This window comes from Salarias fasciatus, unplaced genomic scaffold (assembly GCF_902148845.1).
Source record: "Salarias fasciatus unplaced genomic scaffold, fSalaFa1.1, whole genome shotgun sequence".
Taxonomy (NCBI): domain Eukaryota; kingdom Metazoa; phylum Chordata; class Actinopteri; order Blenniiformes; family Blenniidae; genus Salarias; species Salarias fasciatus.
The window spans coordinates 3704-30440 of NW_021941236.1; the positions used below are offsets into that span (position 1 = coordinate 3704).

The 26737-nt window shown below is 39.8% G+C and overlaps 1 protein-coding gene across 1 annotated transcript; it reads left to right on the plus strand.

Moving 5' to 3' along the window:
• Nucleotides 1-301: 301 nt before the first annotated feature.
• LOC115384422 (leptin receptor-like) lies at nucleotides 302-26737 on the plus strand. The gene is given in 24 exon segments (XM_030086693.1): nucleotides 302-423; nucleotides 4005-4060; nucleotides 5361-5413; nucleotides 6648-6875; nucleotides 8864-8993; nucleotides 9630-9814; nucleotides 13343-13491; nucleotides 13964-14105; nucleotides 15830-15990; nucleotides 16081-16180; nucleotides 16907-17006; nucleotides 17242-17456; nucleotides 18313-18361; nucleotides 18363-18465; nucleotides 19072-19119; nucleotides 19121-19202; nucleotides 19205-19225; nucleotides 19424-19506; nucleotides 20524-20737; nucleotides 22392-22586; nucleotides 22708-22791; nucleotides 22934-23027; nucleotides 23402-23477; nucleotides 24859-26737. Coding segments are annotated over 23 exon segments (3456 nt in total). The 5' UTR covers nucleotides 302-423; nucleotides 4005-4046; the 3' UTR covers nucleotides 25789-26737.

The window sequence follows — 26737 nt, forward strand, 5'->3', positions numbered from 1 at the left end:
ACAAAAATAAAATAAAATAAAACCACATGGTCCTAACAACATTCAACTACAAAGCATGTGATTTCCAGAGGCGTCCTGAACGCATCACGGCAGGCTGGGCGTTCTTGTCTCTCCTCCTTCAGATCATCAGATCAGTCGCTCCTGTACTCCGAGAGAGAGAGAGAGAGAGAGAGAGAGAGAGAGAGAGAGAGGGAGAGAGAGAGGAGAGAGAGAGAGAGAGAGGAGAGAGAGAGAGAGAGAGAGAGGAGAGAGAGAGAGAGAGGAGAGGAGAGAGAGAGAGAGAGAGGGAGAGGGAGGAAAGGTTTCTTAGCGGGAAGTCCTCAGTGATCTGAGCGGAGCGGATCTTCAGATTGGAATAAACGCACCTGAATGAATGTGCGCTGAAGGGAAACCTGGAAGCTCCATCGCTCCATCAGCATCGATGTAAGAGTCGCGTTAATTCCTACCGATTCTCATTTAAACCTTTGTTGTTCTTACTCGAGTCTCTCCTTGAGCTCATTTCAGACCTATTGTACCGTGCAGCATGACTTTCACACTCCTGTAGCGCTGACAGCTTGAAGGATTTCAAACGCCAGGATGTGTTTTTTTGTTTAACTTTCTATTCATTTCTGAATTATGACACCTTTTTGATTTTTTTTTTTTTGTATTATTGTCACTTCTTAACCTCAAAATGTTCCTTTTTTTCGCAAGCTGGTTTAACATTTTAGTTACTTTTAATTAAAAAGTTGTCAGCACTGTCATGAGGTTTTTTTTTTCATACAAAGAGGAACATTTGTGTGAGTTGTTCGTATTTACTTGAATGAAAGAGTCTCTCATCATAAGTGTGGTGCTGCTGATGGTGGAGTGGTGGGAAACATGAGAAACAAGCCCCAGCGCGCTTCAGACCAGCAGCTCCAGTGACTCACCTCCTGGATGAATACTTGGCAAGGTGGAGTCTCTGTGGGACCAGGGGCCAAGGGGCCTGGTCTCTCTTGCAAGTGGAAAAAAAAAAAAAGTTTGAGATGACTGTCTTTATTCAGCCTAAGTGCTTCCAGAAAACATGAGAAAGCAGGAGTGTGCAGAGTTTGAATGAGCATCCATTGGTTGTTATTGAGAGAGCTGGTGTGTCTGCACGTGTGTGAGCAACTGAGGATCAGCAACACTCAGTGCATCCCTGCTCTGTCATACAAACATAATACCTGTGATCAGTGAAGTCTGTATGCCAGCTGTTTGTTTCTGGTCAAATATTAAGCTACCTGAGAACGTTGCCTCCTCTCACAGGTTCCACATTATGTTTTATTTATTGTCACGGTACATCTCACATCCAAGTTAAGATGTTTTTCAGGATTTGAATTGATGCACATTTTCATTATTGATAAATCTGAGTTAATTTATTGTCTAACTGTTTAGATGTTTGACCTGAGAAAGGTCAGGGGGATTTGAAGAAAAATGTTGATCACTTTGTTACGTTTCAGAAAAAAACTCACAAGAGGAAAATTTACTTAAAAACAAAACTCTTGACAATGCCAGTCAATTTGTCTTTTTTCTGAAATAAATAACTGTTTTGGAAAGGGTTGGCATCAGCATGTTCACAAAATAACAGCAAGCTGTTCTTACCAAAATACATAAACAAAATGACATTTGATTTAGTGTGTTTCAGCAATTCATCACATTTTTAGAGCCAATAGATTTGTAATTTTGACCTCATTTACCTGGACAATGTGCTGACTGATTATTTGATTATATGTTGTTTTCTCTAACTGAATGCTGAAGGCTTAATTAATGAAAATGGTCATTTAAGACCCAGCTAGGTGCCAGTGGCTGAATAGGTTGAGAAGCTTCTGTAAAATTGTCATTATGTTGTGAAACTGCAGTAATCCAATTATTATGGTGGCATGGCATGTTCAAAACAACCATATAGTGGAGAAACACACACACACACACACACACACACACACACACACACACACACACACACACACACACACACACACACACACACACATTTGGTGGAGATTTTGACTGTGACAACTCTCCAATTGAACTCCGACTGGATTAAACCTGTGTGGGAAGTGTGGCAAATCAGTGAGGATTTTGTGACGTCTGTGTTACATTTTATCATGATGATTGGATCAGTGTGAGGATGTATGCTTTTAATCAGGTGTTGCATTTATGGATTAGAAAACAATAAAAGCACATATTTTCTCATACATATCATTTCTCAGTAACTCTTTCTGAAAATTCGTCACCAGTTATATATACACACACACACACATCAATTTCTAAAAAATACTTTCCTCTAATAGGATTTTATCTGTTACGTACAACTCTGTTGCACCTTTTTTTATATGTTTCACTGCAAATACAAGATTCAGCCTGTTTATCTTTTCCGCCCGGCATGCAAATGAGCCTTACCTGTCAATGCAACATATCATACATTCCTCCACATTTCACTCCTAAATTAACCCATCTAAAACTAATCAGATACGAAATATTGGTGATTGATATTGTAATGATCAAGTCAGATTCATTATAAGCTTAAATGTTAAAATTATATCACTGAATGTATGCTTTTCAAGAGGGTCTTGGCCATTAAAGATCCAAATACCAACACAAAGTCAATACCTTTAGAAATAAGTTGACATTTTCAGTTTATAGTCAATAATGTATAGCTATATAATGCTGTAACCAGCTACTTAAAGATCTGTTATTGGTACTGAGACTTTGCCAGCGTCGATAAGTAAATGGAAACAACAAACTTCGAGACATGTTTGCGCAGATGTTTTCACAGTTAGTCATCGGCACCTGAGGTTGATGCCATATCTATTGTTTGCTTAAGAGCAGAGGCCTTTAAACACACCAGGTGCTGCTCCTCATAGTCTGGCATATTAGGATTAATTATTTAGGAACGTCTTGTTGTGGTTTGTTTTGCATCTCACAGTTTTTTTTCGTTGCATCGCCCACACACAGACACAAACACAAACAAACACAAACACACACACACCTTGCACAGACTCTCATGAACAAGTTAGTTGTGCCTATTTTTAGATGAATCTGCAAAAGATTGCCCTTTTACATCGTGAACACACAATTCCTGGTGTTTGCTCACAGTGCTGTTTTTCACAGCTGCTTGCGTCGGTGTAGAATATCAATGAATTAAAAGATGTGATTGCTGTGTTAATTTGTCTCCTCAGTGCTCTTGCTTAGCACCAAAGCAACAAGTGGAAAGATCAATGATCAAATCAGGATCAATAAAAACAAAGCTGAGGACCAGTTAATTAGATTAGGTTTCAATGAAAGACATAGAAAAAGTGGACAAACAGAGACCTGAACCATTCACACCTTTCTTCTTGTCAGGATTTCATCTGCTTCCTCTGTACAGAATCAGAAGAAAATGTACATTTTAAAAGGTTTTTATACCAAATGTTTAGTATTTTTAAATGCTCTCTCTTTATCTACATCTCTACCTGAGTAAACAATGTTTTCTTCCTTTTTGTCAGCTGGGATTGGGTCCAGCTCCATGTGACTCTAATTTGGCTGAAGTACAGAGGACGAGTGAATTCAGCTGTTGGCTGCTCTTCTTATTCAACTCTAGGCTAAAAGTTTGGAAAATGAGCTAAAGACGTATCGATGACCTCTACCAAGAAGATATCTGAATCAGATGACGAACATCGTGACGCATTCGCTTTTTTTCCATGAATAAAAAGTAGCTCTGGAATGTTTTATCAGAGAAAGTGAGTGTTGGGGGGGTTACTGTTGATGGAATTTCTGCTTCTCAAATAGAGTTTAGCCAAGAAATCCTTTGTTGTTGTTCGGTACTGGTCTTACATAGCGTTTACAGTCTCTTTGGTTCAAGCTTTGCCAAGCATTATGATTTATTTCCACATTGATTTCAGTTCCTACAATCAACTTCAGTGTAAATTCAGTCAAAATGGACCTGTCAGATCGTTCTGCATGTTTGGGTATCATCACCACGGGATGCCATGCCTCCTTAAATTAACATTGCTTATTTTCTCTCTCTACAGTCAGATTTGCCCGTCAAAGCCCAGCTAGACCATGCTCAGGTTATGACCACAACAATGTAAGTACTCCATTATATTGATGATTCTTTTGTTAAATAGTGTTCTGAAGAATTGAGGCTCTGTGATTTCATCTCACTCCACTCATTGTCTATTCTGAATGTGAAAATATGGATCTTAGACTTATAAGGTTATGATTAGCATTAAGCGATTAAAGGGTAGTTACTGAACCTGCTGGAGCTGCCGGAGTCACGTTCGGTGTAAACCAGTCAGTAAAATTTAAAAGGGTGCAAATAAGAGCATTTTTTAACCCTTTCACACTGTGTTGAAGCCCTGAACTGTCCCGGTTTTCTTATCTTTGTGCTCTGTATTGAACCCTGTCGATCTATTCTGCTTCAGTTTCAAGCATGTTTTAACAGCTCTTCATAAAAGGACAGCTCATTCAACTGGAAGTCTTTATTTCTGGGCGCTTCTCTCACTCTGATCTGTTTGGTTGTGTGTTTACCTGTTGAGCACGAATTGAACTAAAGGATGTTTTCTGTGGGTTTTGGCCAATTCATCTAGGTCGAAAACAATTTGAATTTTAGGGAAATGCATTTCAATGGAAAGAAAAAAAACCTCCTAAAACATAAAATTTTTTAAAAGTTCAAGTCAAAAGTTGTCATAATGCTCTGTACATGAACAGACAACTTACAGTAAATACACTATTCAACATTGGGTTTTTTTTTGTCTTATTACCATCTCAGAAATTCCCCAGTTTGCATGACACATGCGTAAGGTTCTCATTCTCGTTTTGCATGACGGTGGTGGTATATCTGAGACCACAGCTTGTGTGGCGACTGTGAGCAGGGCGGGCGTATGAGTAAATGAAGCCACAGCCCCCCTCGGCACTGTAGCGCTGCATGAGGAGCCTGTGATAATGCAAACTGCTGACCAGTGTTGTGTGATGCAACACGGTGAGTGTGTCGGATGAGTCAGTGCACGAGGAGAGGAGTCCGTCAAGTTCTTCCACTGAGCCGATCGACTGTTAGAAAGCTGCCCTTCAACGGTACCAGACTGATTGCAGCGTCACACACGCCTCGCTCTCTAGTTTCCTAACATGCATTTTCATTTTGTCATTTTCAAGCTGTAAATGAGTGAAAACAGATTTCTCTATCGATAATATAACATATTTATGAAAATGTCACATCAAGGTTTTTTGCTTTCTATTGTATTCTCACAGCAGACAGACTTTATTGTTTCTGTTTGTGTTCCTGTCTTCAATTCACCTCTCACTTTGATTTCTGTTTTTATCGTGCTTTTCTCCTGTTTTCGCTTCTTACCAGTAGGACGCTGATTATCCTCTTATTTGTCTCTCCTCAGGATTCGCTCTGTGATGTTATCGGTCCTGATTCATGTTTTTCTGGTGTCTAATGGTGAGTTTCCCAGCTTGACAATTTGTTTCCTTGCTGAGCCTCTTTTCTCCTTTAAGTGACCGGTGCTGTTCTCATGTTCGGTAGAGACTATCGAGACAACTGATCAGTCTGTATTAGAACAGATCATTTCATAATATTGGCACGAAGACGAATGTTTGTCCCTTACATGTCACGTTTAAAGTTTACGTTGTTGTACGCTTGGTTCATTCCAGTCCTCATCAGACTGGAGTCTTATCTAAAGTAGATTTTATGACGGTTTGTTCTCAAAGGTTTTGGTTATTCGGGAATAAATGTGCCTGTCTTCCAGGAACTAAGAAATATGCAGAAATAACAGGAGATGTCATTTAGCCATTTACACCATTAGACATTTTGTCCATGTGTGATAATATCTGTAATTTTGCTCATTATATTTAAGAGTGAGAATACACTGTAGAGTAGTGTGAGTCTGCATTGGTCCAGCTTGAGATGTTTCTGAAAAGGCTATTATCCTTTTTATCTATTCCAAACTGAACATAAGAACTTCCTTAGAATCTATATCAGATCTAGTCTTTGGTCTTTTTTTTTTTTTTTTAATTTATTTAAAATCTGTGAAGTGATTTCTTACAGTTTTCATTTCCCATTTTCTCTTTGACAATGTTTCATTCATGATACCTTCACCTCCTTTTAAACAGATGATGATTTCCTACAAATCTTAATTTCTTTAATCGTAACTTAAGTGGAAAAATAGTGAAAATGTACTTTTTAGAGTGAACCTTGAGAATTAGTTACATTTTAATTTCTGCAAAATTATGAGTGCTAAACTTAGGGTATTTTACATAATAGTTTGCATCATTGGAACTCTCTGTGGTTACAAGGACATTTAATAATATGACTTAATTAAATCTGGATTTTCTAAGATAGATTTTCTTAGATGATTTATTACACTCAGCAACATTCAACTCCGATTGTACCATGTCAGACAGACGAGCACTTCTGGATTCTTTGACCTGCCAGGATAACAGAGGATGGAAATAAAATAAAATAAGAGAGAGAGAGAGAGAGAGAGAGAGAGAAACAACCCAGTGAGCAGCAGTTGTCTGGGTGAAGATGTCTGGTTGATGCTGGAGTTGGAATAAAATAACTAGACTAGAGAGCGGTTGGCAAAACATCAGAAATGTAAAACATCTGTCTGCAGTCTGTCTCTTTTCCTGTCTGTGCTTAATTTCACTTTCCTTTCCTGCACCTCTGCACGCAGGTGCTCAGTGTTTGGAGCCTGAGAATGGAGCATCTCCTGGCCCAGGTGCCCTTGATCTCCCGTGGCAGGATGAACTGTGCTGTGACTCACCTGCAGCCCACAGCAGTGTAGAAGGAGGCGGCAAAGACTCGCCGGGGAGAAACGAGTCTGAATTGCAGCTCCAGCGCCGTCGGCACTGTTACTTCAGGAGCTCCGTAGATGACTCCAGTCCTCATGACACATCTGGCGGTATGATTCAAAACATCTGTCTCTCATAATGAGGCTACATTCTCTTCTGTGTCCCACAGAAAGAAAGTGATCAGCCAGTCAAGATTAGTTGTCAAAAATCTATGCAGATTGTAGCTCTTCTTGAAAAGTATTGAATTAAAATGTCTGTGGTTGCGCTTGTTTTGTTGGGTTGGCCTCACAACGGGAGCACCCGGGAACTTTTTCCAGCATATTTCCAACATTTCTTCATTTTTACCAAATTAATTATGACAACAAAGATTCCCCTTTACCTGCAAACATTTTGCACATATTTGGTTTAAGGTTGCTAATTAGAAACGACCATATCATGTTCATATGCTCACTGTAACAGGTGCAACTGTCACAGAAGAAACCATTGGAAGGTGCCCTTAGGCTGTTTCTCCAGAGTGATTTTGTCCGGTCCTATTGGTCCTATGATGAATATTGCAACTGATAGTTTTAAGCTTTTTCTTCCCGTGGAGACATTTCAATGAATTCTGTGCATCTGTGGATTCGCAGCTTGATGCGGATGCCGCCTTATAGCCGTGCCTGCAGCAGCGTTACTTGTCGTCACTGATAGAGATGACCTCAAAGATCAGGCTGACAGGCTCATTACCCTTTAATGACTTTTCGTCCTGCATCCTCCCCCAGCCTCCTGTGGGGGCAGAGGACCATGTGACTGCACTGCTGTGACTGTCAAAGCTCCCTCGCCCTTTCACCAATCCGCACAGCAAAATCCAACCCACTGCATATACAATTTCAAATGGTGAAAATTAATGGAGCTATTTAGATTAAACAGCAAATATGAGCCAGTTGAAGAGGGTAATAACCATGAAATAGCTCCCTGTTAGTGTCTCTGGAGGAGAAGAATCGGACGAGGTGATATAAGTGAGGAAGGTTTGTTTGCTCCTTTTGATCAATCAGGCGCTGCAACATGTGAGGACTCCCAGATTTATGCCAGAACAGTTAAAGGTGCACATTGTGCCTCCCAGGTCGTTTACAAGGGCTCATGTCAGTGTGACTCAGGGACTTAGCTCTCAGTGCACAAAAAACAGGATCCACAGAATCTCACAAGACTTAAATTCACACAGTCATTTTGTCTGTTTTGCTCATTTGATTTGCATCTTTTGTTGCTGCAAAATTATCCGCCAAAGAGATGTGAGGGCTGAAAGTTAGGAGAATGAAGAAAACTCAAATAGTGCTTTTATAGAAACAAATAAAAACAAACTATAAGCAGGCTAGCGTTTTTTTCATGAACCGTTTTAGCCGGCACACAAGCTTGTGCAGGTCAGTAGTTTTGAATAGAGCGGAGCTCATTTTGGAGCGATGCAATATTTACTAAACTCAGAAAAAAGGTTTTCATACATTCTACTTGTTGCAAATTTGTTGTAAATTAGCCTTTTTATTGTATCTGTTTTTTAAAAGATGGACAACAATAAACCAGAAATGCTCAATATTAAATTTGTGTTTTAAAGTCTGAGTCATGATCAAAGTAACACCAAGGCACTATAGAATACATATGAAGAGGTCATTAAAAAGGAGAGCGAGAGACAGGCAGAAAAAGTTAATGATATGTAATGCTGACATTAATAATGTACACAGAGCAGAGAAAGTCTCAGTTCACTGAATAAGATCTACTATCTTAACCTACAGCAGCATAGCTGAGAAAGTTAATCAATGTGTGGAAGAGACAAACATAACAAAGAGGTTTGTCAAATAGAAAAGTCGCCCTGTATTCCAGCTGATGTTTCACTCAGTATCACCTACTGTATCAGAGGAGAGCTCAATAAAAAAATAAGATTGGCTGCAATTTCCACAACTTAAGAAGCACATGGATTCAAACAGGGAAAGTACCAGTAAACGGGCGGTGGGAAGGAAGGGTTTACAGGCATGAAACATTCAGCTCTGAGAACAATGCACTCAGCCCATTTCTCAGAAGTACTCATTGGTAGTTCACAGCACACTAATATGCAAATGCAATGTCTTGTCAGGCACCTGTTTGGACATTCGGTGCAGCGTTGATGAAAACTGGGGAAATTTAACATGTGACTTTGGGTCTCGCGGCCATCCGTCCAGCACGCCGTGGGCTGGGCTCGCGGTGATCAGACTGCAGCGGCTGATGTGAGTGTGAAGCTGCTCCGCTGTACTTGTTCCCTGTGTGTTTTCCATAACGTGCATGTTTGTATGTGAGTGAGTCACTGTGCTGAAGTGTTCTAATCTTTCTGAACTACTCACTGGGGGGTTGAGCATGTATATTGACTCTGATCAGAAGAGAAAGCGGGGTGATACTCCAGGGGCTTTGAGAAGTTATTATGGCCTCATTAAACAGGCAAACACTGATTTTAAACCATGAGAAGAAAGACGTCATGCTTCTTGCATGCTGTGCATTGCCACTTGTAAAGGCAGATAAGATTTGACTACACTGTGCTTTTGATCATGTCTGACATATGAGGAAATCTTTGGTAAATTTACTTTTCTACTTTGAAAAAGCCTTGAAGTATTATCATTCCTGCTAATAAAGTTAAAATGATTTAAGAAAGTAAATATGCACTTTATTCTGTGTGAAGAAGTTTCGCCTCAATAAAGGAAAACCACTTTATTTTTATGAATAAATATGCAAAAAATACAGTTTTTGCAAGGACATTTACAGCATTCTGAATTAGTTGAAACTCTTTGTTTCTGTTTTATATTCAGCATCAAAAATGATTTTTCTTTATTCATAAAACATTTTTTAAAGTTATTTTCATTTGTTTCCAGGTCCCACAAAGGGGCCACAGAGGGAAGTGATCTTGCGTCTGATAATCTTGTTGTCTGTGAAGTGAAGAACTCCTTCCTGTGCTCAGTCTCTCTCAATCACACCAAAAGTTTGGTCACAGTGGTGACAGTCAGCATCGCTGACGCTGCAGCTCCACCAGTTCTGCTCCGAGTCCCGGCATTTCCTGGTAAGAGATGGTTCTTTGTTAATATTTGTTTATAAACTGCTTTTCGTAACGGAAACACTTTGCTTTCCAGTATTTTAAATCCAAAAATGCATGCTTTTCAGCTAAATGCTTCCCATATTAAAACTTAACCCACAAAGTTAGATTGATTTTCCAAGTTCTGTTGAAACCACAAATGGCAAACAGAACACATCCTGTGAAGTACAGTCAGTGCAGCTTTTAATGGGAAACAGTCGCCAAAAAGTGGTGCACAACACCTGTTTATACTTCACAACTCACTTTTACACCAAACACCCTAAAAAAATCACCCAAAAAAAGCCCCTGTGTACTTTATATCTGCTGAGTTGCACTGAAATATTTTAATAAATGAAACCAAATGGGACATAAAACATTCTTCTTCTTCTTCTTCTTCTTCTTCTTCTTTCTTCTTTCTTCTTCTTTTCTTCTTCTTCTTCTTATTATTATTATTATATATTATTTTTTTAAGTTTTGCAATCTCTCTCATTTTGCATATGAAGATAGAACCGGCTGAATAATAACTTGTGCTTTATAACCACTTGTTGCCATTATAATGTTGCTTCATGAGATGTGCTGCTGATATTGAAGAGGCATCCTGTGCCTTTCTGGAAAGAAATGGTAAAAACATCTCCCAATGTTTCAAGCAGTGTCAGCGTACAATTTTTAAGCCATTTACTGTGAGTCGCCTCAGTCAAGACCAATATGTAGCCAGTTTCTGACTGAATGTTTGACATTTAAGATTAAGGACGAATATTTCAACCATTTTTACCACACTCACTTTAGGGCATTGCATTAAGTGTTCAAGGGAGTAAGTTCCCAGCAGCATTCATGTTTTATTCTTTAAGGTCTGAAGAATACATGCGCAGCCTTGCATGAAAATGAAGCAGAACTTCTCAGTGTTTGAAGCAAAAACATTTTCCTTGCTCACAATGATCCTTAAGGTGAATGAACACAGACAGATAAGGAGAAAAAACTGTTACTAAAGCTGTCAGTGGCTCCAAAAAAACAAAAAAAAACAGTGCAAGTAGCTGGTTCATGTGTACTTGCGTGCACGTGCACATGCAGATGTGCGTGTGCATGTGCATGCATGTCTGTGTGGGTTTTTACAGCTGTTTGATGAAGACATCTTTTAATGTTCATAGAGTAACGCGAGAAAAAAAAAAAGCACCATATGTAGATACATGTGGTTCAATATTAATGTAATGGTTGGACAGACGGTAAGGTAGAATTACATCAGCAGGACCTGAGTGTGTAGAGGCAAAGGAAATGCACCTGGATTACAGTGATCAATATGGGATTAATTGATCGTTGTTGTGTCAAGGGAAAGAAAGTCCATATCATCATCTGTTAACACCCACAACTTACTGTCCAGTAAACTCATGCTTGTCTTTCTAAAACATCTGCACGTGAAACTTGTCAGTCAATAACAGTTTTCCCTTCCAGCTGGAACGCCTTGCGATGCCTTTATGCACCGTGTACCACGTTTAAATGAATGATTTACAGTCTGCTCCTAACAGAGTAAATCTATGAGTGAATAGATGAGAGTGAATTCAGAGAGAATTCATTTAATGTCCCCTCAAAGTGTTGAATACACAGCAGGTGTTTCCGTGTGATTTCTCGAGCGATGGAGGATTTTCCATGCTCAGTTTGTCCAACTTGACCTCTTGTGTCAAACCAGCTGGAGCAGAGCGGAAACAGCAGAAGTGCTCACGCTCTGTTGCTCATAGCTTTCATGTTAACAGTCTCAGCTTCATGACCCCGTCAGGCTTTGTGGTCACGCTCCTTGAATAACCTTTATCTTCTAAAAGTTGCTCTCATCATCGGTATCTTTTCATTATATTTTTCAAACATCCAAATGGAAAGTGAAGCACTAAAGATTTTGCACCTGATGGGTGGATGGAAAGAATGTTTTGTCTGTGTTTTGTCTGTCTCACTTTTTTTTATTTTTTTTTATTTTTATTTGGAAAGTGTGGAAAGACTTATGACCACAGTACTTAATAGTGTTGTTTTCTTGGATTCTAAGATTTCTTGGACGATGTGTAACGTAACCATGGAGACTGTGGGTTAAATTTAAGCTGCATCACGTAGCGTGGGTGTATGTGTGTGTGTTTACTGTTTGATGGGTGAAAAGTCATGCTGAATCAACTCATTGCAGGCTTTGTTTGCCTTGTAAAAAGCAACAGTCAGTGGACAGTGTAATCTGATCTGTCGGGTTGGGACTGGTGGATTAAAGGGGTTTGGAGCCCCAAACAGGACTCAGGACTTTACCTTTAAATCATTTACTGGCTGTGCTCACAGTGCAGGACACTGATCCATGAGATAAAGCATAGAAGAGTCTTCTGGAAACACTTTTTAGTTTAAGGTCATCTCGTTGCGGAAAAGCTCAGTCAAGTTCATTTGCTGCACATTTCCTTGTGTCTAAATTGGACTGGATCTCTATGAACATTTCTGTTGCCAATACAGTTTTCAAGTCTGTTGGATCTTTTTGTTCCGCGCAGTATTGTCAAAATAAGGGAAGCTGCATAATTATGACCACCTGATACAGGATGTTGATTTCACCTGTCATCATTACAACTCAAATGCAAATCTCTTTGCATGTTTAAATTCAAAATATGTTCACGTTTATACAGCTTGGAGTTTGTAAATATGCATAAAATGATAGCATGGTCAAAATACTTGCATAAGTGTAAAAGTGAGTCGCTCAACCTCTCTTGTTTCCAATGTCTGAACAGTCTGAAAAAAATAGTTGGACTGTTAATCATCAGACTGTTTAATTTCTCCACTCCTTCGAGGCATGTTTGCGGTTTTATGTCTGTCAGTTATCTCTTCATTCATGAATCATGATTAAATGATGAACAGCTGCACCTTTGTTATTGTAGCTGCTACGCCTTCGCTGACAGTAGACATGAGTCTGGATCCACAACTCAGATTTCCACCAAATATTAAAATGAATACCAGTGCACTCGACATTAAAGACGTATTAACCAAATGCATTTGACATTTTGGTGCTGCTGAGGCCTAAAACAAGTGAGAGATCATGACATTTGTGCCAGGCTGCCATGTTAAATTACAGGCTTGTTGTTTTTCTTTTGAGCTCTCTATTTGAGGTTGTTGATAGATTTGTGTTTAATTTATGATTGTGCCACATATAATCTTAATAATAATATCATAAACTATCCCTATATGAAAGCAAGTTTCATTGCAACAAATCATTGGCTGAAGAGTGATGCTGTTATTTCATATTATATCAGTGACAAGTTTTAAGTACTGACCGAAAGTAAGCAGCAGGCGTCAATGAAATATCCATGAGTTAATGAGCTATGGGTAAAATGTAATTACCTCATAGTTCTCTGTTGCAGAGGGGATTAAGTGCCCTCTTCCATGCAAAGTGGCATTAAAGCAGGATCAAAGTGGTGTTATCATTATGAGTAATTTGTCAGACGTATAGTGAAACAGCTACAGTGCAGCACAAGGTACAATGATCTGTCCGGCCTTTTTTTTCTCTCTTCACAGTGAAACCGAATCCCCCCGTCAATCTGTCCCATATTCAGACGATTGAAGGAGACCTGATCTTACAGTGGGACGACCCTTCACACTCTGATAACAGCCCATTGAGGTATGAGGTCCGGTACTCCTCCAACGCTACTGACCCAGCCTGGCAGGTAAGCTCTGACCTGGTAGATACTGTACATGTATTATGTATTGATCAGACACCATGCAATGGAAGAACCAATATTTATTTACCAATAATTAATAGGGCTTAGTACATGCAGATAAATTATCTGATGATCAGACAGAATATTTGTCTTGAAAGTTGATAGATGCATAATACTTGTCATGTAATGTGCTTTTTTGGCTTTGAACACTGCGTTAGAGCAAAATATTTCCATAATATGTGTTTTTTGCTTTTGGACAGAAAGGAAAATACAGACTCCTCTAATTCATGTTGTGTGAAGTCATGATTAAAAATATAAAGTAAGCAATATGACAAAGATAAACAGAAAATGACAGAGCCCTGTTGTTGTTAAAGGCAAATTTTATCATAACGGTCCAGCTGCAGTTGTGTTATGATGATGAGCTTCAGTCATTCATCTTCTGTGCCGATTCATGTGTTCACCCTCCTTGTCTCTGCAGATGGTTTCTGCTCCCGGAGAGCCCAGGCTGTCTCTGGATCTGAAGCCCACACTGAACTACACGGTCCAGGTTCGATGCTCCAGCCTGAAGGAGCCTCCACTGTGGAGCGAGTGGAGCGAAGCTCACCACATCTGCCTGAACAGTAAGAAACACTTATCCCATCAGTAAGGTTATATTATTAATCCCATAAAATGTTTATCTTGAAAATGTTACAAGTTCCTAAACTTTTATTAAGTTAAGTTTAAGTTGCACTTCTTTTCTTCTTCTTCTTCTTCCTCTTCTTCTTCTTCTTCTTCTTCTTTTAAATGTCATCTTTGGACATGCTGCAGTATTGTTGCAGCTGAAAAGGCATCGCCTTATGTAAAACCCACCGTACTTCTACCCTCCTACGCAGGGGACTAAGGGACAGGGAAAGGGGGGAAAGGGAGGAGGCTCGAGGATTGAACATGGGGTTTAATTATGTGCAGACCCACACTGGTTCTTCAAAGAAAGACTGTGTTGGCTTTAATAATACACACCGACATTACAGATGTCTTTAATGTGACCAGAACTAAAAGTTTAATAGTTTGCAGTGACAATTTATAAGAATGTTGGTTAATTTCACACCCTCTTTATTTACAACAAAACAAAACCCACAAAAACTGGTAGAAATTTGTCATTTTGTTGCTTTCAGTATCCGTTGTGTCCAGTGGATGTTTGAAAATTATGCAACACCTATTTGCACCCAGTATTTTAAATTAGGCTTAATGATGGCAGTTCCATCCCTCATTTTATCTCAGAAGCTTTAAAGATGATAATTCATAGCCATGTGAGTCAGGTGACCTGTTGATCCTGATTACATTTTATGTCTATTTACACTGGTGCAAAACTATTAATAAGGAAACCATCTCATTAGCCCGAACCATTAAAGCGGAACTCATTTCAATACAGCTAGTGTCAGTAATCCCTGAATCAGAGGTCTTCTCCCAAGGTCGGACACCAACTGCACGTTCACAGTGGCCCTAAGCATTCCTGCATCTACTTAGTTACTACTGGACCTGGAGGGATACAGTCTTTCACCTGCTTGATGGTCATAAGTGATTTGTTGTCAGGCTCTGCTTCACTTCAGGATGACTCATTCATTAAATTTGATGTTTTGGAGTAAAAGGACAATTGGACAAGCACAAGACTGCAGCCCTCCAGAAGCCATGTATTGTGTTCAGTATGTCTCCATTCATACTTTCTGGCTGTTGCATAAACAGATGAAGATTTCAGAAGCTGTGTGGAATATTGAATTTTTCGTCCTCAAAAAATCCTCGAGCAGCACTGGCTTTGTGTTTGTGTGTTGTGAGAGTCGAAGGTCTGCACCTTTGAGTAGTAAAACGTTATGAGCCGCAAGAAACATTTTAAAAAGCCATTCCTGTGTAAATGTTTAGGTAAATGCTATATTAGAATGATGAATTATGATAGAATTGTGATTACAATTATAATTTTCTTGTGCAAGTATACACTTCAAATATCATGCAGATCTATCCAGTATTCATGAAAGTTTCTTTTGTGATTTGCTGATGAGTCATTTTCACTTTATTGTCTTTGCTGACAGAACAGATGTTTTGGTTCGATGCATCATAAGAAGCTGTCAGATAACAATCCTCATCTTTTCGCTTCAGCTTCAGATAAAAGCCTTTATGTTTTGTGTTTTCTGATATATGCTTTGTATTTTTTGTGTTTTATAATTAGGAAATTGTGGGTGAATTAATGAAGTGTTTCTTCTGCTGGACAGTTTTTGTTTTCGTTACCTTTATTACTACGAAATCAATTTATCTGAGTTTTGAGTTCATTCATTGTGACCCTTTTTTTTCATAATCTGATGTTTGGTGTGTGCAGTGGTGAGCTACATTCCTGAGAAAGTTGTTGTGCGACCGGGGGAGAATGTGACAGTGTACTGCGTGTTCAACGACCGCAGCATCAGTGCCAGCACAGCCATGTGGATGCTCAACTTAGGGCAGCTTATCCCTCGCAGTCAGTACCAGACAGTCAGCCAGCGGGTAAGAAAACTGTTTCTTTACTGGTCTGAAACTTTGTCTTTGTGCTCTTAGAGAATGTAAAAGATTTTTTTTTTCTTTTGTTCAAACCAGGTCAGTCAGATCACCGTGCATCCGTCAGAGCATCGGATGTACCACCTGCTGAGGTGCACGCAGGAGTTTTCCATTCCTTACAGTCAGATCTACATAGAAGGTGATTCTTTCTTAAAGCAAAAATTGCAAGAATGAGTTTCACCCATTTATTTATTTTTTAAATATTTAGCTATATCCTCAAAACCCTAGTATTTATATGACAAGAGCAAATTATGATGAGTTGATTAAATGTTCTAAAATCTGCGCCACTGATTTTCATTCGAGGGAATTCCATTTCATAGCCTGAGACCACCAGTTTGGTTCTTCAAGTGATATTATGGTTAAAAAAACAACGATGGAGACACAATACAACATGTAAAAAACAGTTAAGAAAGTTAGATGGACATTGGAAGTCACTAGTCTTGAAACACTAAAAACACTGTGAAAGTCTTGCATTAAAAACATAACACTTCTTGGTGTGTGACACAACAGCGCAGTGTGAGCATTCAGGTGCAGTGTGTGTGTGTGTGTGTGTGTGTGTGTGTGTGTGTGTGTGTGTGTGTGTGTGTCTGTGCATGTGTTTCAACAGTAGTTTTCATCACTAATTTTGGGGGACAAAATAAACATTTAGTTTTAAAAACATTGCATTTCATGTAGTAATTAAACATTCTGGGGATACAGTTTTGCTGTCTCTTTGTCTGTGTTCGCTTTTTTTTCTTTAATTAAACAAAAACAGAACAGACTAACAACGGTAAAAACAAAATGCATTGCAGAGCTCAAAAGATATTCCGGGTGAAGCCACTTTTTGTTACTAAGCCTCACAGTGTTTCTCTTTTATGTGTTTCAGGGGCACCAATTGATATAAACTGTGAAACCAATGGGGATATCGATGCAATGGACTGCAGCTGGACAATGACACAGTGGACTAAGCCCATATTTAGATCCAAGTAAAGCAACATGTACTATAATATGAAGAGTCATTCTTTCACCATGTTGGGAGGGCTTCACTGGGGCGGCAGTAACAGGACAGGGGTCGCAGTGATGTTATTTCCCAGCATGTGGATGTTAAAGCAAAGAATGTGTCAAAGTTTGTTTATTTTTTTGACAGTAAAACATGATAGTGAACTATGTGAGGTGAAGATGAGCACACATGATGTTTTTTTGGTCTTGTTTCCAATGAAGGTGGGCTGACCTGACATGTGATGAGATGGAGGAGAGGGAGAGGCTTGGGGAGGATGTGGGGTCCATGGACCCTGAATGCACCTCAGTGAAATCCAGGTCAACAACTTGCATCATCCAGCCTCTTCGCATGAACTGCTACAAGCTATGGCTGGAGATGCCGTCCATATTCGGCCCCATCAAGTCCAAACCTGTCTACGTATCGCCGATAGATCACGGTGAGAAAGGTTTTAAAAACAGTATTACATTACAAACCCAACAACTTTTACACTGGTTACATGTGAACACAAATATCATCACTTTCTCCTCCTTATAATGTCAAAAGTGGCTGCTTGTTACATTTTTACCACAGAAATTTAAATTCAGCCATGAAGACAAGACATTGAGTCATTTAATCTGCTTGGCTGTTAAATTTATATTTACACATGGTCTACAGATCATATGCGTAACCAGTCAAAACAGAGTGAAATACTATTTTGCTCTTTCTTTACTTTTACAGTCACAATTCAGAGTTGTAGTGAGAAGATTTATCCTTCTCCTACATTAAGCAAGTCTGCAGAACTGCCTTCTTCCAACATGTTGACTCAGAGTGACATTTAAAAACTAATTCATGCATTTATTACTTCCAGAGCAGACTGAATTTCTTTCATCAGGGTGTCACAATAACAGCTCAAAAGGTCTTTGCAAGATTGAAAATGCTTGCAGCAAAAAAGAACTGACAATAACCAGCATCAGAGATTCACATCGGTTCCAATGCTCGCTTCTCTTCATTAACTTACTGCTAAATCTGGAATCAAGTCCGTCTTTAAAGCTCATCATATCTTAAAGTGCTGCTAGTCCCTTATTAGCCAACAGAAGGCTTGTTCTCTGAGGTCCGGCTTGTCCCGAGGTTTTTTCTAAGAGTACAAGTTGAAGCAGAACTAACAAATTAAACTGAATTGATCTGAACTCAACAGAATTGAATTGTTACATTTTTTTTTTTACATTCATTGTGTTACATTCCAATATGTACATAGTTGTGGCATGTTGAAAAACAAGCTGAAACTGTTTTTGTGTGGTTTGCCTCACCTGCAGGTGAAACCCAATCCCCCACCTCCGTGAGAGCAGTCAGTCAGAGGACGGGTCCTGAGGGTCACCTGGGAGCCGCCGTCTCTACCAGCACAGGGTCTTCAGTGTCAGTTTCGCTACCGACCAAAGTCTGTCCTGGGGGACCAGCCAGAGTGGCAGGTGAGGTCTTCCTCTAGACTTTTCAATATGAGCAAAGCGACAGAAAGCCTTGGTGACCTTTATTTACCATTAGTGGACATTTTTGATGCTCTCTCAGTGAATGTGTGATTGTCGACTAAGAACTGAGTGTGTGTCTGTTGCATTAGTCACGTCTGTCATGAAGTGAGGACATCATAAAAAAACATGCATTGCATCCATCCACACAGGGGAAATTTGACTATTTGGATCTTCAGATACAGATAATGAGTGAATGAAGTTTTTGCTGGATCACAATGTTGAACTCACAAGCCCCATGTCAGATCAGTTTTTTTTTTTTTTTTTTTTTTAAATTTAAATTCCTATTACAATGGAATTAATCATCTTTGGAATTGTTCACATCTTTCTATTGGTGAGATCCACTCATCCCTCAAAAATATGAACAAAAAAACCCTTTCTCTCTCTGATTGATTAGAAAGGCTAGAGGTAGTGCAGCTGTCCTCTCCACACACACACACACACACACCACACACACACACACCACACACACACACACCACACACACACACACACACACACACAGATATTTTCCTTTCCTTTCCAAGAGACCTAAAAATATTGTGTTTGCAGGTCCTGAGCTCGGTGCGGGTTTCCATGGCGGAGGTCACAGTGTCAGACAATGTGCCAGGTGTATGCTACACAAGTTCGCTGCATGCACACAAATGGCACCGGATACTGGAGTGAATGGAGCGAGTCAGTTTACTCACACCACAAAACAGCAGAGGTAAATATAGAAATAAATTAATATATATCAAATGTATTGACATCAGTCCCAACTTCTCCAACCGTTTAAAAAAATAAAAACCTGGACAAACGTCTCTTGATTTATTCCCATATGGGAAATTCCCCCTGCCAGTACCATCTGCTCGATCACTAACTGTAACAGAGAAGTAATCCTGTCATATTTTGTCTCCTCTCTCAGCCCCTGAGCGCGGCCCTGATTTTTGGAGAATCCGTCAGGATGCCTCATTCGGAAACCAGACCAACGTTACTCTGTTGTTTGAGGTATGCAGAAACATTTAAGCCCATGATTGAATGGTTAGTCTTATTGTGTTTGTGCTGCTAAGAGGTCATCAGGATGATGTTAATTTGCCAGGAAGCAGAACACAACGCTCGCACAATTCAGACGACAGAATGAGGGATTGAGGTATTCGTGCAAAGGTCTTACGGTTTCAATGAGAGATGCCTGGGCAATCAGGCAGAGCAACCATAAAAGTATCCATAAAATCCAAACGGTGAAGATATATCTTGTACCTGGGAAAGGAGCAACGCCAGGGGTGTGTTTGGTTTCTGAAGTTGGAGCGGGATTGGAGTTGAGACATGGCGTGGGTCACAGGAGATTCAGACACTTTAGATCTGCAGAAACAGAAACAACAGCAGAGTCTGGCTTTGTGTGTGAGTCTGATCTGATCTGACAAGGCTGTTTTCTACCACTGTGTTTTCGTGAAGTGAATGAGTTTTGCCTGCAGCTGTTCACCAGCTAAACATCTGATCCCCCCTTCTCCGCTAGAGTCCAAAATTCATATCATTAATGCGAAAGCTCTAACGAAATGAACAATATCATAATTTTCAATATCAAATTTCAGAAAAATATTGATATATCTGAGATTTTTGATATATTGCCTAGCCATTTAATAAACATTCTAAACTCTCACACAGCAGGAGGTTTGAAATAAAGGCATGACACATATTCTGCAACTTAATGAACTAAATTTTATATCCTTTTATATCATGAAACTTGATGTTTGTGCAGAATCAATAGAAAGGTGACTGATTGAGTTATTGAGAGAGCATTGACCCAGGACATGTTGAAATCTGTAGTTTGAATCCCATATAGTCTGAGGTCTACATTGGCACGTTTGTGAAAATAGAAGGAAGACTAGAAGGAAAGACTTCAGATCAGTAGACATTAAACTATTAAACATAACAAAGAAAATTGCTGAGTGTTAAGCAAGGTTAGCTGAATTTTGTTTTCACAGTATTTACAGCTCATCTTTAAAAATTCTCTACTTTGTCTCCCAGCACCTCCCTGCATCCAGAAGCTCCTACTGTGTGGATGGATATATAGTCCAGCACCAGGGTGCAGGCGGCTTGGTGAAACGGCAGCGAATCAAGCCGATGTCTTCTTACAGCTTTGAGTGGAACCAGGAGCCCCAGACTGTCACTGTGGAGGCCTACAACAGTCTGGGAAACTCCTCTGACAACATGAACATGACCCTGGACAGAAAGCCTAAACGTGAGTGAGCACGTAACATGTTTATTCTACCTTAGAGGCAAAATGAATATGATCAAAAAAAGACAAATCAAAATACAGATAAAATAAGTATAGAATCAACATATTTACTTACATAAAAGCAATACTTTGGATTTGAAATTCATGTTTATAGCATTATGAAAATAGATTCTGGACGGACGACTCTACAGTTCACATTAATTCATGAATCCTATGATCAGTATTTCACTGTCAGACTAAAGATTTAAAATAAAAGAAACCCTGTACTAACAGCTTTTTTATTCAGTAGACGTGAGTTTCATCAGCTCGTTCAGGTTCATGATTCATGGCTTGTATCCACAGACCAGACACGGGTGCAGATTCACTGGAAAGGAAATAAGATGCTGAATGTTGTATTCAGAGCTTCTGAACAGCACAGCATTTCCAGGATATTGTTATCTTACTTATGTACTTGCTTATTTTACCAGGTAACCTATAAACACTCAACTTGACAGAATTTTCTATTTCCTAAAGTTTATTGGAAACAGCATCACTTTTTAAGACAAAATAAGTCCAGAGTAAAGTTTTTCATTTGTTTTTGTATGTGTTAATTTGCTATTATTTGGGCACATCTGTCATATATGCATAATTAATTTATGTATGACAGAATAATGTGCCTCAAACTTTGGGATTGCTTCTACACATACAGCTGAGCTACATGTCTCTCTGCGGAGTACATTAAGCAATAAACAAGACCTGGCAGCCATTAGCTTCAGGGTACTAAATAGTGTGTGGAGCATTCAAAACAGAGGCAACAAGGCTCATTTTGTTTTAATGACATCCGTCTGTCTGTGGGTAATTTCCGTCTCTGCCATTACTCATGACTCAGACGCCTAACTGGCAGAAATAAAAATGGTTTCCATGAAGATGGCCAGTTTTTTGTAATGTGTTTTCACGAAAACATTGCTTAACATTTTTTCACTTGTGCTGGAGTATTAGAGAACATGTTTACTCTCTCCATTATCATTTAAAAACAACTAATGCAGCTCTGAAAGGTCAAGCTGCCACAGTGCCTGCTCTGACAACATGTTTTCTTTGTTAATTAGGAACAAAAATGGCTGTCTGACAGATAAACATATGAGATTATTAGCAAACTTGTTTCCCAGTCCAGCTTTAATGATGAATAGTGATGGTGGATATTCATACATTATTGTTATACACTCAGAGTGATTGGAGATGGAGATCAGAAAATTTTATACGAATTTCTTACATTTTTCAGATAGTTTTACAGGGTTATTTCTATAACTTACATGACTGCTAACTTTTTTCTAAGCCTCAATCCTGTTTCACATTGCAGATTATTCCAAACAGTTAGTTAAATAACTTGCACACTGTTCACACGGCTGTAGTTGATGAAGCCACACATTAAGTTTTTGTGATATAGTTCAATCTCGATCAGTTAAATTGATAATGTGGTTGAAGGAAAAGACAATGACACTTGGACAATTTGAAGCTCTGTTAAATGTTCCAACCACAATAACCTGCAAAATTATCACCTGTTTGCAGATTGGATAGAAAAGACGAAAAGTTCAGGCTTAAGGTCGAACCTCAGACTGTACTGTATAAATCACTAGACTGCATTGTATTCATTCATCTGCTGTCACTTGTTCACTCGCAGGTCATTGTGTGCGTTCGTTTCATGTGGCGGTTGTCAACAGCACGTGTGTGTCGCTGTCGTGGAGCTTGTTGGACAACTGCTCCGTGCCTCTGTTCATGGTGGTCCAGTGGTCTCCACAGGGGCAGCAACAGTCGGGAGCGAGTGAAGAAACCTGGGCCAGACTCCCATACACAGACCGCCTCGTTCATCTGAGGGGTAATTCCTCGACCATCGCCATCACCTTGCTATTTCTGTTTTGAACGGATACCTGTGTTTCTATCAGGTGAAAGTGTGCGTATCCACACTAACCTGCAGCTGTTTTGATTTGTCCTGTCAGGCGACTTCTTCTCCTCAGAGGAGTACGGCTTCTACTTGTATCCTGTGTTTGCTGATGGGGAAGAACAGCCGGTGTTCACACTGGGTATGTCTGAAGGTTTCCAACTGTGATATTCTTTAAATAACTCAAGTAGTAGAACATTAAAAAATTCCAGCACCTTTACTTGTGGCATTATGTAAAGCTTTGATATGTTTTTTTTTTTTGTTTGTTTTGGTTTTTTTTTCAGCGTCCAGAGGAGATCCTGCAGTGTACATGATGATGATGATCATCTCCTTCCTTTCCATTGTGCTGTTAGTCACCTTGGTCCTTTCCCAAAACCAGTAAGAGCTAGTGAAACGGGTGGGAGTAAAACTTCAAACCTGTGGATACTGAATTACGTTCGTTCACAAGTCAAAAACAGCACCTACTATGATGAAGACGGATAACCTTTTTATGAGACTGTGTGAGGTGTCATGCATGTAATTAGTTTTCTCGACAAACATGTTAAAGGATGGAAGCCCTATGTTCATTTAATTTGGAGTGAAGAGACACCAGCGATTAAAAGCCTGAGATGTGACATTTCACAGGTCACAGGGGTGAAATTAGACTTGATGCTGGCTGATGAAAGGAGGAGGCATGAGACAGGAATATGTTAGGAAAAATTACTGTTTCCATGTTGTATCTCACTTGAATATCTGTTGTTTTTCATTTCCAGGATGAAAAAGTTTGTGTGGAAAGATGTCCCCAACCCAAAGAAGTGTTCTTGGGCTCGAGGGTTGGACTTCCAAAAGGTAAATCAACTCACAAACAAACAAAAGTCATGTTGAAATCCATTATTTGCAATTGAAATTGAACTTTTTAATAAAGTACTGTTAAATGTCACTAATTTGCTTGATAGTTGACAATTTATATGATTATCCAGCATTACAATAAACGTACAAACATTAATTAGGATTTTCAAACAGTTCCAAGGTGAAATCTCAGTGTTTTTACTGCAGTTTGAGTTACTAATTCATAAGAAAAGCAAGAACCAAAGGTCCCTTTATCCCACTGATTTTTATTTTAGAAAATTAAAAATAATATGTGACAGCATGAAAAAATGCCAAGTCAGCCTTGCTCAGTTCAAGCATGATAGTCATGATATAATGCATACAGAGGTCAGAACACTTCATTCATAATGAAGTCAATTCAATTCAAGTCTTCCTGTGAGAGGAAGAGGGTCAAACTGTGGTCCAAACCATGTGGTCAAATCTCTGATCAATCGCTTAGTATCCGTCGAAAACCACATGAGAAAAGTTTCTGGCCATATGTTGAAGCTACAAGAACTCATATTTATGCCATTACTTCCTCACAGCCCTGGATAATGTGGAGGTTTGTGTGTAGTACAGATACAGACCTTCATCGAAGTAGACCGAAACAGATGAGGGTAATCTAAAAAATTACACGTCAGAAGAAATGCACAGAACTGGACACAACAAATAGAGATGGACTGATCAGACAGAGGACAGCGCATATACACACTGCAGGTGGAGAGATAATGAGGAAAGCCTGACACCGTCCATTGGTCTAAAACATAACCAGCCACAGCACCAAACCAAAACATGAACTTTGGCGAGAACTAGACAAGAGCTACAGCTGTTAAGAACACGCAGGAGCACTGACCAGGTAGAGGATCAACGATCCCCAACACAGTAGGCTCAGAGGTGAACCTTAATGCTACGTCCTACAGAAACAAATATCACCTGTAAGTAAGCCAGTCTGATTGTAGTGTCTTTAAATGGTCAACCAGGGTAAATGATTAATATAGAAAAATTGTCAGTTTCAATGAAAGTTTTCTACTCATTGGCAAAGTTGTGAAATGCATTAAACAATGTGCTCGTTCTGGTGGATATGTTCCATTATCATTTTATGGGAATCAGGGCTTGTGGGAGCCTTTTTTTTTTTTTTTTAAACAAACATTAAAACATTTTCCCTGTATAGAATATCAAATATAAGGTCGTTTTTATGTACAGCAATAATAATCACATCAGGAAGATCCTGCATCAAGAGTTGTAACTTTTGACATGCCCATAATTTTTGGCCACTAGGGGGTGTTGTCTTAAAATTTTATTCATTGGCTCTTGATTAGAAAAAACATGTTTTAACTTCATTGCTTCGGTTATTCCCTTTTAGGTGGACGCCTTTGACCACCTGTTCCGACCTCCAGAAGGCCTGCCTGCCTGGCCACTGCTGCTCCCCTCTGAAAAGATTTCCAATGTTATCGTAGTGGATAAAACTCAAAATATAGCCCTGATCCAAAACCCACTGGTGTCCCTGACCCCTGAGCAGGCCACTGCAATAGCGATCTCCCTGTCCCCAGGATTTGACCACAAAGTCAGCCAGCCTACTGGGAGTGAGGGTCTTCTGAGTGAAACTCCTTCTGTGACCATCGCGCTGGACGCTTTAAGCCCTTTAGACCTCAGACCTGATGAGTTACAGCCATTTCCTCCTCTGGTGGACCAGCGCCAAGGAGGCACCGACACTTCGGCCCAGTCTTCTGTCACATATGCCACCGTGCTGCCCTCAGAACTGAATCAGGACCAGCAGCCCTTCCAACTTCATGACAAAGAAAGTAGTGGCAACAGTTCCAGTGATGAGGGAAATTTCTCCGCTAACAACTCTGACATTTCCGGATCTTTCCCCGGTGGCTTGTGGGAGCTTGACAGCTGTCGCGGTGGGGATATGGATGATCCCCGGCACTCCTGCTCCTACAACTCTGTGGAGGAGTTCTCTGAAACATCAGAACAGGAAGATGAAGTGGACGTGAAGAAGGAGACAGAGTTATATTATCTGGGGATGGACTATCAGGCAGAGGATGAGGAGAGTGAAGATGAAGACGAGCAGCAGAGAAGGGAAGAGACAAAAACTGAGCTTCTTAAAAGTGTTTTGAGCAGCGAGGACTGTCCTGTAGAGTCCCACCCGCTGCTCGACCCCGAGGACTCCAGGGAACGACCATCAGAGATGCCGTCCAGCTTCTCCTCACTATACCTGCCTCAGTTCAGAACTGCTGCGTACATGAGGCAACTCGCAACTCAGAAACACGACAGCACACCACAGCTGTAACACGCTGGTACACCATTAAAGCCTGGGTGTAGTTCACCGTATCATGATTCAGCATTTACCACAGCAGATTTGCATTTGTTCCACCAGACATAATGAGGTGTGGAGCTGGAAAGAGTAAGCGCACCTCGATTTATGTGTGATTGCAATCATTGTGGCTTTTGTGTTGTGTGGGAAAAGACATCGAAAAAGGCACGAGCCTCATGCATTGCCATCTCTTTCTTTTTTCATGATCCACATTATTGTGTGCAATAATGCAATCGTGCAGAATCTGTGACTGATGCTGTTACTTTTCTGGGAAAAATAAAGCACCTGGTGAGTAGCAGGCCGTGTGCAGGGAAGGCACACTGGTTCATCAGAAGGGATTGTAAAGAGTCACCGGGTGACTTTGTGCATCTGGTGTTATACGTGCATATTTAGGAGGTGGAGTAATGCGAATGCCTACTTGCACTTGTTGGCTAAAACACTGGAAAGCAGTATTTTCCAATTAATTTCTTGTGTTTAAATGGAAGATGAAAGAGAGTAAAGGCATACACACAAACCAAGAGAGAGAAAAACCCCATGATCTGCACATTTTTGGCTTCTCAATGTAGGTTTTACTGTAAAGCCCAACACTTGGATGTCACTTCAAAGCTTTTGGTGTGTCTAAGTGAGGCCAGCTGATGGTGAAAGTCAGTGAGTTACTGCAGGTGTCAAGTTGTGCCGTCACAAGCAGCTTGTGCATTAACATCTGCATGAACTGACTCATTCAAACCCAAAGGAGTTTTTTTGTACTTTGTGCAGTCCTGTAACTGACATGTGTGATATCTATTTTTGTTCTATGTTTGAATATTTTAAATTATAGTTGTATATAAAGACAAAATAATTTACATTTGAATTTAGCAAGTTGACCAAAATTATTATAAAAATGGAAATACAAAACAAGATTGACACAAATCGATATTGTACATGG